We start from the raw sequence: 15,214 nt of genomic DNA, 5'->3' as shown, positions 1-15,214 counted from the left end.
TGAAATCCCCATCTGTAATAAAATATTTGTAGAAGCACTAAAAGACATGCACATACACACATATCATGACATGAGCTCAAACATTATTTCCCATCTTCAATTTTAAAGATGAAGAAATTTTCCTCCTTCCTCATCCGTACACAAAAGTAAATTTACTGAAAAATGTGTTTACTCACCTAATACGCTCGTCAAATATTGACTCAAAGTATTTATTCTACAATTTATTATTTGTATAGCCTCAGATTTTCCTCCATCGTCGTTTATTTCGTTCTTGAGATGAAATCTTATAAGTCGACTAAGAATGTTACGTACAAATTGAGAGACGATGTGAATGTCAAGAGATGATGTTGATGTGGATATTGTAAGGAGGGTAAGGAATAAGGAAAATTGATATTTTTACATCTTGATGTATCTTCTTCATGTCAATTGATGGTTATTTCTCATTTCATCTACTTTTTTTCTCGACTGACCATTAATTGCCTCACTTCAGCAACATAAAAATGAGAAAATAAATGAGAATTGAAAGAAAGAAAAATGCTTCAAGTGGGAAGTCGATTGCGGTCAATGGGAATAGTTTGATGGAAATAATGGACAATTAATTTTGATCTATTTGCAATATGTTAAGAGACTTATGGATTGGATGGCATGAAAAAAATATGAAAATATTTGGGAATTTTTATTGAATTCTTTGACAATTTTAGAATTTGTGGCTTATAACAATTCATAATTGATGTGAATAATTACTCATCCTGAATAGCACAGGTCGGTTAATCGATTCAAAATCCGGCATCTAATCAGCTTGTCTCTGATATGGTGTCGGATGTAAAACAGAGTTCGATTTCGACTTAAATTTTATAAGAAGTTGAGTCGACTTGAGTCGACGAGTACACGCTGCATGACCCAGGGTATATCAATACGTATATAAATAATAATAAATGTCGCGAATCACACAAATCGAGTCGGTGTGACTAGAACAGCGAAAAAACATCCGAATCCAACTAGTTTTCCTTGGGATTGAATCCGGGTCGTTAGAACGGTAGTCCGACGCTCTAACAACTTGACCAATGACGCTTTTTTGCTTCTAATCCGAGTCTCTGATTTAAACCAAACTTGAAACAAGTGAGAAACGATCGATTAACCGATTTGTGATAATCGGGAATAAATGGTGGGTCCATAAAAAGAGATTTGGACATTTTGGACCCAAAGCCATTATAATGTCTTGAACCATAAATGCAGACTCAAATCTACTGAGCGACACACCTGAAAAAGACTCCACCATAGACCTTTGAATGCTTCGCTAAACATCTTTTATTAGCAGTTGTCATTTAGAATCCGGATCAGTTGTCCATTGCCATTGAAGCTTCATTGGTATCCTTCGGGTCTTATTGATGATACATACAATGCATTTCTGACAATATTGTCATCTGATAAAAATTGAACCGGAATTGAACCCATGTCTCCACAAAGAAGAGAACAATAGGTTTGTGGTCTGTTGCTTGCTTACCAAAGTCCTAAATACCTAAAGTTCCATATTAGCGGATTTTCATATATTTATCTGACTTGAGTCTCTAGATTCAGTTCTACCACTTATATCAATAAAACCCAGAAATTATTATTATTTTCTCTAAAAATATATCAAGCATCATCATCATCACGATAATAACCAAAGTTTTTAAGAAACAAGCACAAAAAGAAGTTAATTGCCTGTACAAACAACAAAGTTAATTAAGAAAGAAAAAATAATACAATAAGAACTTGTGAGTTATTGACTCATCATATTTTTTTGATGATTCCATTCACATGCAGTAAATATGTTAGGGATTAATAATAACTTTTTTGGGGGAATGGATATAATAGTGATTGAGCACTTTTATTGTTGAAAGTGAAGTTATCAGTTGGAAATTAGAGAAATGTGTTTTGTTGGAACTTGGTCAGTGGGTAGATTTATTTTGGATGTTGATAGTCTTGCTGTTTTTATGATTCAGAGTTGAGTATCTTTTGGGTATACTCATGTAAGTCGAGTTGATTTTAAATTATTGGTTGGATTTTTACGACTTGAGTGCTTGCTCACTTTAAATCAGAGCTCGAAATCGACTCAAATTTTATAAAGAGTCGAGTTAACTCAAGTTGACTTCTTCATACAAAATCTGAGTTGACATCGAGCTCAGCCTAAAATATACTAGATGAGCATATTCGTGACAGTTATTCTCAATATAATGACTTAGCCTAGTGGCAGCTTACTTACTTACTTACTGGAACTATGCTCCGACTTGGAGCCTAGGTTATTACAAAAGACCTCCCATCTGACTCTGTTACTGGCCACATCACAAAGCTTGTACAGATTCTCTGTTTTGGAGCACCAGGGCGTATTTTTCCTTGTTGCAGCTAATTGAGGAAAACGGTCGAATTAGAGAACATCGAGCAACAAGGACAAATAATTTCATTTGTATAATGTTAATCATGTCTGTAGCAATGCGTTGACAAAGCAATTTAGTTAGTTATCCACCTTTGGGTTAATACGCCTTTAATGTTAGATCAGAGTAAAAAAATCAAAATTTCAGCCAAGAACTTATCTCTTTTGAACTAAAATTGGACTTAAATCCTACAATGAACATTCATCAAGATTTTAGGTATTATATCAAAATAACAATAGCTTTGAAGTTCAAAAGTGCATAAAATTGAATCTTTTTTCATGCATACATCCGTAAGAATATTCATTTTTTGCCATTCATTCGGTCAGTTTTTTTGTGAATTTTCTATTTCGTAGCACTTCCGGTTGAAAAAAATAAAAGAGAATTTTTTCCAATTTAAATTGAAAGTCATACAGCATGTGAATAGGCAGGCATACACATATGAAGTTCCGCAAAACTATTTTTCAATGAAAATTCTTTCGGAACAATTTTTTATATATTTTATTAGGCCACTCAGCTATGTCACACATAGCAATTCTCGCATATAATTACACAACGACAATGCTAAGAAGAAGTTGGGATTGGGATAGGAAGGGGGCAGTAGCAGAATGATATATTACTACAAAACATGCATACTGTCGTTTATTACAGTCGCATGTGCTGATTTATTTTAATTCTAATTACAACTAATGTACAGAAATTGTTATTTAATGCGTTCCTCACATCTAATGGAAGTGTTAATGAAATTAATCGGTCACAAAAGTTACAAGACTTTTCAATAATATTATTATCCCTACTTAGTGGCATGATGGACTTTGATGTGGTTTATGGTTTGAGGCTTTGCGGTTGTGTTTTGTAATTTGATCTAAAGGTTCTATCAAGGGATAGGCTGATTGATGATTTTCTTTAATTTTATTGATTTTATTCTTTATTATTCTGGTCAATGAGCAGGTATAGGAGGTGGATTTTGGGGTATGGGTAGGGGAGAGGATTTTGGTATTAAAAACAGGTTCATGTAAATTAAGCAGTGAATTTAATGACTTGGAAGTAAAAATGCCATTTAAAAAGTTCTATATTCTCCCCTCACATAAGTACATACATCAGTAGCAGGAGTGTATCCAGAAATTGTTTAAGAGGGGTTAGGAGGTAGAGGGAATGGTTTAAATTTTTTTCGTATGGATCGCAAAATTTCTGAGCTTTTTAATGAAAATTACAGCAAATTTAAAATAAATTCCAAGAGTAGGTGGAGTAACCACCCCATCTCTCCCCTTTCGAGGTAAATGTAATATAGGCAGTCGCCTAACTTACTTATTTATTTCGCTGATCGTACAGATCAGTTGTGATCCATGACCTCCCACAGGAATCACCTGAAGCTGGCTCTATTGTCAGCTTCCTTCGAAAAGTTCTTTAACGTCGACGGGCTCTTTTACGACGGGTCAGCTTTGAAGCTTTGTCTAATAACATGTTGGGAGTCATCTAAGACGTATGCAAATTGGGTGCTCAAGCACATGTTCCATTTTTGCTATCGCAAAATAGAATGTCGCACCCTCAGCACCCTCATCCTTACATGGACCCAACAGCTCATGTGACTACTGTATGAGTAACGATGCAAAAGTGCTGAAGATTAGAAACTAGCAGAAGTTATCTAAAGACTGATCCAGTTTTTGAGAAACTCTAAATGCGGCAATGGGCTCACGTGCGCCTTCGCCAAGGAAGTAAGTAAGCACCTCCCCCCAAGTACACCCCTGAGATCATCACTTAATTAAATACTTCCCGTCACTTCTTCATGTCAAAAATTTCCAATTAAAATTTAAAATTTTCCCCTAAAATGCTTAAAAAAATTTCCGAGTCGAGGATCTCTTCATTAGCGTCATGTCGAGCAATAAACAAAGCCAAGGCAGACACAACAGGAATTCGATTTAATTTTTCATCTTCATCTTTAATAAAATTCACATTCATTCACAATCCATTTCCCATAAGAATCAACACCAATTATATCTCAGCAGTAAGCATCTCATCTCAGCATCATTCTCATCATCATCATAATACATAATTTATATATATATAAAATTTTCACAATACATAATTACATCAACCAATTAAAATTTCATATAAAGATGTCTCCATAGACATATCGCGAATGTAGACACACATACACATACATCCATTTATTATGTTAAGGCTGATATAGAGAAAATGTAATTAGTTTGAACGTCTCGATTACGCAGAAGAATATAAAGATATGAAGGCAGGGAGTAGAAAAGAAAAAAATTTAATTAAAGTACATGACATTAAATATATTGAAATTGTTGCTGTTTGCATGTCCTTGTCGTTTGCTGTGCGTTAACATAAAATAAATGTCTTGGAAGCACGAAGGAAATAGAAAAAAAAAGGAATTGGAATTGGAAATTAAGTGAGAATGTACAAGGATGTGGAATTTTATGTGCTTAGTAATTATTTAAGTGGAACTGATCCTTTGTTCTTGCTTAAAAGAACGATAGTTTGATAAAATCTGGGAGATTTGGAGTGCATGCATACATAAACCTTAACATTTGCTCAATGAGCATCTTATGGCATCTAGTGAGCACGCTCAATGAGCATCTTATGGTAACAATGAGCAAGCTCACTAGATATCGTTAGATGCCGATTGAGCATATACTCGTATGTTAGGGACAATTATGATCAAAAGATGCTTGGATTCAATTGATTTATCACACTCGGTTCCAGGAAGAATCACGGAGGAGATAAAGCAAGAAACTGACCTTAACCTGACTCTAGTCGAACTTAAGGCTGGATTTAACATCATCTGGTCTCAAGCGGGAGTTAGGCCGACCAAGGGTCGGGTTTCTCACCTTTTGGACGCTGTATGTCAGGGGTGTAACCAAGGTTTCCCTTCCAAGAACTGTCTGCCTTCCGAGGTTGCACTCTTATTAAGGGTCAAACGCTCTTATGTACAGTGCTGTACTTACTGTATTTACTATACTTATTGTAAGTACATACCTACTGTACTGGCATATAAATTCAATAAGTACAATAAGTACAAGAGTGTACAGACTCTTGACTATTCCTGCATTATTTCGTCATTACTTTCACCTAGTATACTTTTAAACCTTCATTACTCTAAACTGTTATAGTGCATTACTCTAAACTGAATGGATCCTTAGTGACTAAAAAGTCAATTCCTAAGTAGTCGATCTAGTAATAGCCGTAATAGTCTGTAGATCTAGTAATTAACTAGATATTAAGTTAAATTGTCCACTCGGGAAAGGAATAACTGATTATTTTATTTGTCCAGAGCAGAGAGCTTCCAATTTTTCCACTTCTTCCTCAACATCCACATCATCCTAACAATAATCACCAAAACTTTTTTATATACTCACCTCTATGTCCCTTAATCAACGCATCGTATCATGTTGCAAGCAACACAAGAAAAAACAATAAAATTAAGACAAAATTGTAGAGAAGGATATCCATTAAGACAGAAATTGGCGTCATAAATTTCACCTTTTGCACCATCAGCATCTATTCAACTTAATTCAATAAACTTACTTACTTTTATCCATATTGTGTAAAATTTTTCTGTATGGATATTTTTTTTTGTTGCTTCATGTTATTATTTACCCGAACAATATTGTTATGATACAAATTACATGATAAATGTCTAGTTGAAAGGGGGAGAATGAGAAATGAAAATGGGATATAAACAGACAAATAACATAATAGAACGTGCAAGATAAACGTGATGAGATTTTTAAATAATCTCTTTCTATGCTACTGATGCTGTTTGCTGAATAATTTTTTATATTTTTTGCTGCTTTGCTTTTTGTGTGTGAGGCAGAGTTGGCTATTTTTGAGTTGAATGAAAGAAGACAAAATTTGTCACGCAAAGTTAATGGTTGAAAGAGTCATCGGGGTCATATACGTAAAGAGACATCTGTGCACTTCCATGGAAGGTAAAACTGGAAAGCGACAAAATTAGGATTTTACCAACTCTGGTCTCAAGATATGATGAGTTTTGAACTTGAGGAAATCTGATACAGATATTACTAACTTACTTAGCCGAGGCTGAATCCCTAGAATAGGACGTTAGATTCTTTAATATCCCGAAGTGGCAGTTCTCGGCTTTAGACGTTTTCTACGTATGACATTGGGCCCACGCGCGCCGTAGTCAAGGAAGTAAGTTACTAGCGAAAAGAGAACGAATGGATTCCTTATTCGAAATCTTTTGACAACTCTGGCTATTAAGGACTTCTATCGTCCTTTTACACGCATTCAATCCAGGAATTTTTTGGTATTCTTTGTCATCTCTTGCAATCCAGAAAGTCTAATACTGATTTATTATATACTGGAACATACTGCAAGCAACATGCATAGTTCTGAATGTATGTACATCCCATTTCAAGCGATCCCGAGCAGGCAAAGAGCTTGCTGTTATGGTTCAGAAATAGCACTACTGTCTCTATTCCTGTTAGAGGATTCACTCGGATCTTGATCGAAAAATCCCGATCACGATTCTAATAGCCAGAAAGCATTTTTTTTCCGGAAAATCCCAGGAAATCCCGAAAATTTCAATCCCGATCCCGAAAATGTATCGGTTACAAGCGTTACATTCGGGGAAATGGAACCTAAAAACAAAAATTCCCTAACCTAACCAACTCCAACATATCTACTCAATCAACCTTCCTCCCATTCCAACCCTGCGCACAGCATCAAATGCAACTAATATAAAGCACCATTGTTATTTGATGGTCTCAACTCAACAATCTACAAGAGCATAGCAATAAATGAATCTCGTTACATTTAGGGAAAGAATTGCATTTTAAATCAAATTAATTAAGACACGATACTCACTAAAAAAAATATCAAGCTATAAAATTAAAAATTCCATTCATGTTTTTTCAGAGTTCAACAAAAAAATGCGATTTATGACACTTCATGTGAGACATAAAAGGCTCGCAAAAATATTCAAAGTTTTATGCATAAATGATAAGGCAATTCCTCCTTTATTGGTACGTACATGCAGTACAATTCAATTTTTTTTATGTGTGCATGGACTTACAAATCTAACAAAATATGTACATGTGTGTCTGCTATCCAATGGTTATGTCAATGTCATGCGTTTTTCCGACTTTTCGACAATTGTTTGGCATCATGTTCATGTATGAATTAAATGAATGATTTTTTGTTTATTGAAGGGTTGACGACTTGTTTGTGATTGAAATGGAGTTGGTTTTTTGGAGAGGGAATAGTAAACATCAGGGGGCATCAATGGGGTTTCGGGGGTTCAGACCTCCTTCTCCTCTTTAGACAGCGAAAAGTAAACAAGAGGAGCGTATAGGCAGCCAATTAATTCATGGAAGGAAGCTAATGGCAGATACTGTATTACATTTGATTTTGAAATTTAGCAAGCGGTAGTCAGCAATAGTGTCAGTTTCAGGTGTGGCCTGAGAGAGGCCATGGATCAGACTTGATCTGTATGTCTATTGAAGTAAGTAAGCAGAAGCATATCCAGGGGTCTTTGAAGTTAAACCTCCCTAATTTCTCTCCATGCACAAAAATCTTCAAGTTACTTGGATTTTTGAGAGTTTAGGAAGGATTGATTTTAGCAAGAATGTCCCCACTTGTTCCAAATAACTCTTGAAAAGTGATTATTGATAGAGACAGTTCAGCCTTTTGTATTGGTAATTGGATGGACAAAGAACTCTTGGAAGGAAGCTGACGAAAGAGATAGTATTGCGCTTGGTATCGGAAATTGGCATGTGGAAGCCAGCTTCAGGCGACTCCTATGGGAGGTCATGGACAACAACTGAAGAAATGAAGGAATTGAATTGACAAATGAACAAAAGGGCAACCAGTGATAGAACCAGTTTTAGCTGTCAAATGAGAGAGGTCATGGATCCCAGTTGATCTGTACGACCAACGAAGTAAGTGTGCAACTCGCCTCCTGTCTTCTTGAATACGCTAGTATTTGACATAGTTTATATTTTTCTTCATACCCGGGGAATCAAGGTTCAGGTTTGGCTTCAAGTTGACATCCACTTTAGTTTTCTAAGCGCCCCGGGGAAACGCTCGATTTTTCTCACTCCTATTACCACTCAACATTCCTTTTCCTCTCCACCTTCATCCAAGCACTATGTAGATATCAACAAGATCCGATATTAAGCTTCCAATAATATTTAATCGAATAAAAAAATTCTAAAAAAATAAAGTTGCATTCCTATCCTCACTAAAAAACACCTCAATGAATATTTCATGATGCACAAATTCTCCGAAAAAAAAAAAAAAAAAAATTTGACTCTATGTACATCTGTATGTGTCTACCGAGACAATGCAAATTTAACAAAAACGTGAAAAGTGATAGGAATGGTGTACAACATAATGTACAATATGAAAATAGTATTTATATCAATTCAATAGAGATATGTATGCTACTCATCATACAAGCAGCATTCTGATACATTCACATGAGTGAATGACATTTTGCAATTGTTGAAAAATGTTCAAAATTTTATCAATAACTTTACACATCTCTTCTTATATTGTGCATATCACTTTATGTTGGATATAGCAAAAAAAAAAATATTCAAAATATTTTTGCGTGCTACTTTAATGCTATTCATGTGCTTATGAGTCTCTTGAGGATATTGCCCTCATCTTTTATCAGAATGTATTAATAAAAAAGAGAATAGAAATGCTTGAAGATTTAGATGGAGGGGAATTTATGCATTGTTTGGGAATATAGAACTTACTAAGATGATCATGCTTGACTCGTATTAAGATGGTCAATAATAAATTAGCTTGTAACTGAAGCATTTAAAGTTTTTTGGGATACTTGCTTAATAATTCACTGAAATTCAATAAAAATATTGAAAAATATTCCGATTTTTTATAGTCATCAGGTTTGTCCATCTACAAAGTTCATATTCAGGTCCTTATGACTTAATACCTAACATAACAGTATTGCAATTGATCTTGTCCCTGATTTGGTACTGTTTTAGAAGATTTAACCCTAAATTAAGATTTTTCAAGCTTTATCAAGTGTAATTCTGCGCATATAAAGCGTAACCCTACGCATGAGCAGCGCACGACTGCGCATATGAAGCACATGACTGCACATATAAAGCGCACGGATGCGCATATCTGGCGTAGGTCTGCGCATATAAAGTGCAGGTATGTGCATATAAAGCTATGTTATCAACTATTTTACTACTGTTTTTTATTGGAAACCATCCAAAATCCCGTAACTACTTATTCGACTTTTACTTTCTTGTCTTTGCAAATATCAAACTCCAGGTCTTGCTCAACTCTGTCTTTCACTTCCAATGTTAGCATTTAATCCATAAAAAAAACTTTCCCAGTTACACGAAACTCAAACACAAAAGAAGCAAAAAGCCAGTAACTGAATTACTTAGCCACATCATCTCTTCCAAAAATGCAAATTCCATTCAATAATTTCATTTCTAAAACCAGACACAAAAAATTATCACCTTTCAAAATTCATCAATTCAGACGATCCATTTTTCATTCTGTACGAGTAAAATTCCCTCAAAAAAAAATGTTCAATATGATGCTGGATTGTTTATTATTTTCTGACCTAACTTTACAGCTACAATATTTGTACAGACCGAAAACAAATAAAGAGAAAATGTTGAGGAACTAAAGGGACTAGAGAGAGAGAATCAATTTGAAATAATAGATCATTAGGAAGATTTTGCAGTTTGTTGGATGCTGAATTGTGTTGTATGTCATCAAAAAATGTTATATGGGAGACATAGCACTACATTACACATAGAAATGAAGCTTATAAGCCATACCGCATCACAATATTCTATTTCACAACATTGTTTGCATTTTGAGGTGTCAAAATCAATAACATTTTCTATGTTACAATAGCTGAACATGAACACAAAAATATTTTTTTTATTTTTTGAGAGATTTTCTCTCTACAACAATGCTGTTGTGCTTGTTTATACAGCCAGAATAGGAAGTGAAAATTGGCATAAAAGTTTTAGAAACCAAAACTGTCGTATTCAATTGAACTTAGGCAATTAATTTTTATGGCTTGATATCAAATTGTTGGATTTTTGGAAGTTTAATTTTTAGGGATTTGGGTGGATGGAATTAGATGATGATGGATGATTTTTATGTCTGGAGATTTTGAATATACAATGATTGCCATAATTCTAGTGGTCACCATAGTGACGGAATCATTCTAAGACTGACTGCTATCAATGTCATGGCCAACAAGGTCGGTTTTGAGTTTGACATCGAGTTGGATTCAGGAAAATGTGGACCCATGTTAGAGTCATCAATATAAATACTTCAAGGCCGGTGTAAGTCTGACTTCGAGTCAAATTTGCCAAAATCCGGACCCATGCAATCAACAAATTATTCATGGCAATCAATTAGTTGCCATATGGCGTCCAAGAGGCAGTTTTCATGTTAACTGCCATAAACATTGCCTCTTGAATGTCATGTTACTGCCATGAAAAACTTGTGATGATAGGGTAGGTCAACATCCTGATGGAGACCACATGACATCCAAGAGGTAGCACTAGTGACAGTTAACATTAAAGTTGCCACTTGGACGCCATTCGACATCTACTTTAGCAGCAATTTTGAAATCGATTACAAAAATTGATAATTTAGTCGAGCCTTACTTCCTTGTTCATATCAACAAATGTTAACCCTAGCAGACAATAAGTATACTCACTTTATGAGTATGAATCAGGACAATTGAGTATAATACCCTAAAATACAAGCATATGCTCAATGACCATTTTACGGAATCTGGTATGGGTACGTTAAGATGCCCACCCTAACAGACAAATAGGGTACTTTCATGGTACTGAAATAACACTACGGTACCTAAGAAGTAGGGACAATTTTGTCTGTTAATGACAATAAACATATGCCTGTAAGGTTGATTTAAATTTTGTAAGTATACTCATGAGCATGCTCCTTATCTATTCTGGTAATCCACAACAACCCCAGCAAATAACCATCAATACAATACAAAAATATAACAAACTTTAACATCCACTCAACTAATTAATCCAAGCAAAATCAGTATGACAAAGATTCTGATATGCTCGTTAAATCAATTTGTCTCTAACATTTGCCACACTCTATCCATTCACGACTTTTTCTATGTTCTATTACTTGTGTATGTACACACAATTCAAAAACTTGAACATAAAAGAAAGAAAATTTTCGGTTCTGTGTTTGCTTTTGATATCCTCAACATGTTGATTGTATACCATTAATTTTAATGACGACGTTTTGAATGAAAATGCTCGTGTAAACATAACTAGTGGTATGACATGTGTGTGTGTCTGTTGACTGATGATGAAGAATAATAACAAGCATGGAATTTTAAGAGTTGTGAATGAGTAAATAAAGATAGGAATAAGGGGATTAAATGTTTAATTACGAGAATCATATTGGAAGTTTCTTTTTTTTTGGAGGCTTATGGAATCAAATCTTTGAGTTGTGTGCTGTTGACATCAACAACTTATGCGTGACATAAACATGATTGTGTTGATGACAAATTTAGAAAATTATGATTAATTTGTGGGAATTAAATCTTATTGATTTTATGGTTGGAAGATTTATTTGATGGAAGTGATAATTAATCATTGATTTATTACGGCCAACTTGATAGAAACTCTTTAAGGTGATTGACTTGATTTATTGTGGAAAATTTCATTGATTTTCATAGTAAGCTTTGAATTTTCGTTAAGAAATTTTGACATTTTCAAAAAATTTTACAAGTTTTTTAAATTTTAAAGGAAGAATCATGGCCAAAAATCAGTTTGTCAGTGAATATGGAGAGCTTTCGAATGAAATTTTGCTGAATGTTGCTCAACTGTTAACATTGAGACTGCCTGAAGGAAGTGGTAAGATTCGTTCTTTTAATATAACGGAAAGCATAATCTACGTCATGTGGCTTAAAATCATGCCTTAGACAGAATTGACTCTGGTTTGGTCCGATACTGGATTTTCGGGAAATACGGTCTATATACTTCAATTATGTATTTATGTCGATGGACATAAAAATAGGAATTTTGAGTCTTTTTCCTAAATGTTGGACAAAGTTGATTAACTCCGAGCATCATTAATTGTTGAATAGAGCATAGTTACACTCCGAAAGTCACACGACATAAGAATGGCCGAAAATCCAGCCCCATGGCATCGCCTCAGATCAGATTAGATCAAATCCGACCTCGACCTCGAGTCAAATTGGTCGGATTTTTGGCTAGTTCTATGCTGTGTTTTGCGGACACGTTTAAGAAAAACGTCAAATATTCACGAATGAGACCGGATTTACGATTTAATGATTCCTCAATACCATGGTTACTAAGACCAATAATTTGCATCTTCCATTCCAGAACGAATCATAGCATCAAAATGGGTCAAGAAGTTTCAAGCGTGTGATCCAAACTCTTATCAGCAATACCTGTCTCTCTTTGTAAGTTGCCTGACCAAACAGCTTTTAGTCGATCCCTTTGACACACCACCAAAAGACATGTCAAATCAATGGCAAAATTTTCAACGAGTTTATAACCAGCAAGACATTAACAATGCAGTTATACATCGACTTTATAAAGATTCATTTACTCCGCCATATCAGCTTGATTTATCCAGCAATATGAAGGAATATGTAGCATTTCAGGAGATCCCATTTTTTGGTGCTCATTTCTATTATGCCTTCTCACCTCGTGAACAAATTGATAAATGGACAAAATTCAATAAAATGAATATCCCAAAGAATTTAGTTGAAATTTTACGTAAAGATGAGCATGTAGAGTCTCCAGTGAAAGGAAGACTCATCCCTAAAGTACAATCACGACCGGCAGCAGAACCTTCCAAAATCAGTATCAAGCCAAAGACTCCAAAAGTATTGGGCAAGAAAAAACCAGAATGGGAAGACTTGATTGAACCAGAAGAATCAGAAGCAGAACCAGAAAGAAAGCAACCAACAATTGTAATTCCGACAGATGTTCCAGCTAAGAATATTCCACCTGCTTTACAGAGACGAATGGCTAAAGCTGAACAAGAAAGTAAGTTTTTAGGTCTTAGAGCAGCGCTGTCCAAGCTGTGTGTCGTAGCACACTTGGATGTGCACTGAACCTGGCTTCGGTTGAGACATACCACCAAGGTGTGTCATGGCACAAAACAACTTGGACAGCACTGTCTTAAAATTGCAGTAGCTAAAAATTCATAATGACCCTTATTAATCCACAGGACAAGAAAGACTAGCTAAAAAAGCACATGAAAATAAAGATAAATCATCAAAAGGAGCAGTTCCAAAAAAATCACTACCTCAAAAACGTTCAGTTGGCCTCAAACCTTCAGCATCTCAAAAGACACCGTCCAGGCCTCAAAAAACGAAGAAAGTCGTAGCTGTAGATGACATTGATGCCAGTCTAATGAGCCAAACACTTCCAACTATTCAAACGGAACCAAAATCACCAGAATTTACAGGCCCACATGCTGATATCCAACGTCGTCTATTTCACTTACGTCAATCAAATCTTCCCCCATCAGAGCTCATTAAAGCGACACAAGATATAAGTCAAGTGTCGGCAGATATTAACAGAGAAGCTGAACGTTTACAACGTGATGGAACTGCAAATCTTCAAAATGTCGAGAGACTTCATAATACGGGATTAAGTGTTGGAAATAGAATTTTGAATATGTTGAAAGAGCATCAAGCAGAACAATTGAATGAGCTTGCTGAGAATGCAGCTGGTGCATTAGAAAATGTTGGACTTACAATGGAGCAATTGAATGATATGTTAGAGCAAGGAGCACAAACGCATGACGAGACATTGAAAAGGTTAAATGTAATAAAGGAAAGAATGCAGCAATCAGCATTTAATGCACAAAATGCATCCATTCGTATGAATGAGATGAAAATGGGTCATGAGCTGATGGATGTGATGGACAATATGTTAGATGTGAATGAAAATTCAGCATATCAACTTCAACATCTTCAGGCTGAAACGCAAAATGAAGGAATTTTGATTGAAGGACTTGAAAACAGTAGTCAACAATTGGCCTATATTATACAGGAGCAAAGAGAACGACTGTCTAGAGCACTTGAAAATAATGAACCAGCTTTACTTCCACTTATTGAACAGACTGTAAAAACTGTTGATGAAATTCTTTCAAGTAGCTTCAATGAAAATATCCAATTGGTAAAAAATGCAGACAGAAGTCGAAATGCTATAAAGGCAATAGAAATTGATTCACAGAAGCATGAACAGTTGAATGACATGAATGAACGGACATTACAAATTTTACATGATGTTGAATTAGCAATATCTAAAGTCATGGCTGTTGATGATGATTTAATTGATATTGACAGTCAAAATTTAGGTTTTACGGATGTTATGGATGAGAATGAGATGGAAAGACAACGTCAATTGAAATTGAAGGAACGACAGGAGCGTCTAGAGGAAATTTTAGAAAGAAGTCGTATGGCTGCTAATTATAATGGCGCTGAAAATCTCGAAGACATTAGTTCCACGCTGGTCACTGAAATTCAAAATTCAATTACAGAAATTGATCAAGTTTTAATTCCTGGATTACAAAAATTGGAAGTACACGCTGAATATCCACAAGATCGTGATACAATTCATGAAGCTATTGAAATTATTGAGCAGCATTCTGAAGTTTTGCACAATTCATTAATGGAAATGATTAACTTGAGAGATGCTGTTGCTAATGAAAAGGAAGGACATGTTGATTATGATTTGATGACTTTTGAGGATGATGATTTGATAGAATTTGATTGA

The 15,214-nt window shown here is 35.0% G+C and overlaps 1 protein-coding gene across 1 annotated transcript; it reads left to right on the top strand.

The window, feature by feature from the left end:
- Window positions 1–12,210: 12,210 nt before the first annotated feature.
- Window positions 12,211–15,214, top strand: LOC139085869 (putative leucine-rich repeat-containing protein DDB_G0290503). Its single transcript, XM_070634053.1, has 3 exons — window positions 12,211–12,310; window positions 12,803–13,474; window positions 13,659–15,214. Exons 1-3 carry the CDS (start codon window positions 12,211–12,213, stop codon window positions 15,212–15,214), a joined length of 2,328 nt encoding a protein of 775 aa, XP_070490154.1.

This window comes from Chironomus tepperi, unplaced genomic scaffold, assembly GCF_022539635.2.
Source record: "Chironomus tepperi strain 1889 unplaced genomic scaffold, CSIRO-AGI_Ctep_v1 contig_9, whole genome shotgun sequence".
In the NCBI taxonomy this organism is placed as follows: domain Eukaryota; kingdom Metazoa; phylum Arthropoda; class Insecta; order Diptera; family Chironomidae; genus Chironomus; species Chironomus tepperi.
This window is presented reverse-complemented; position numbering and strand designations above follow the sequence as displayed.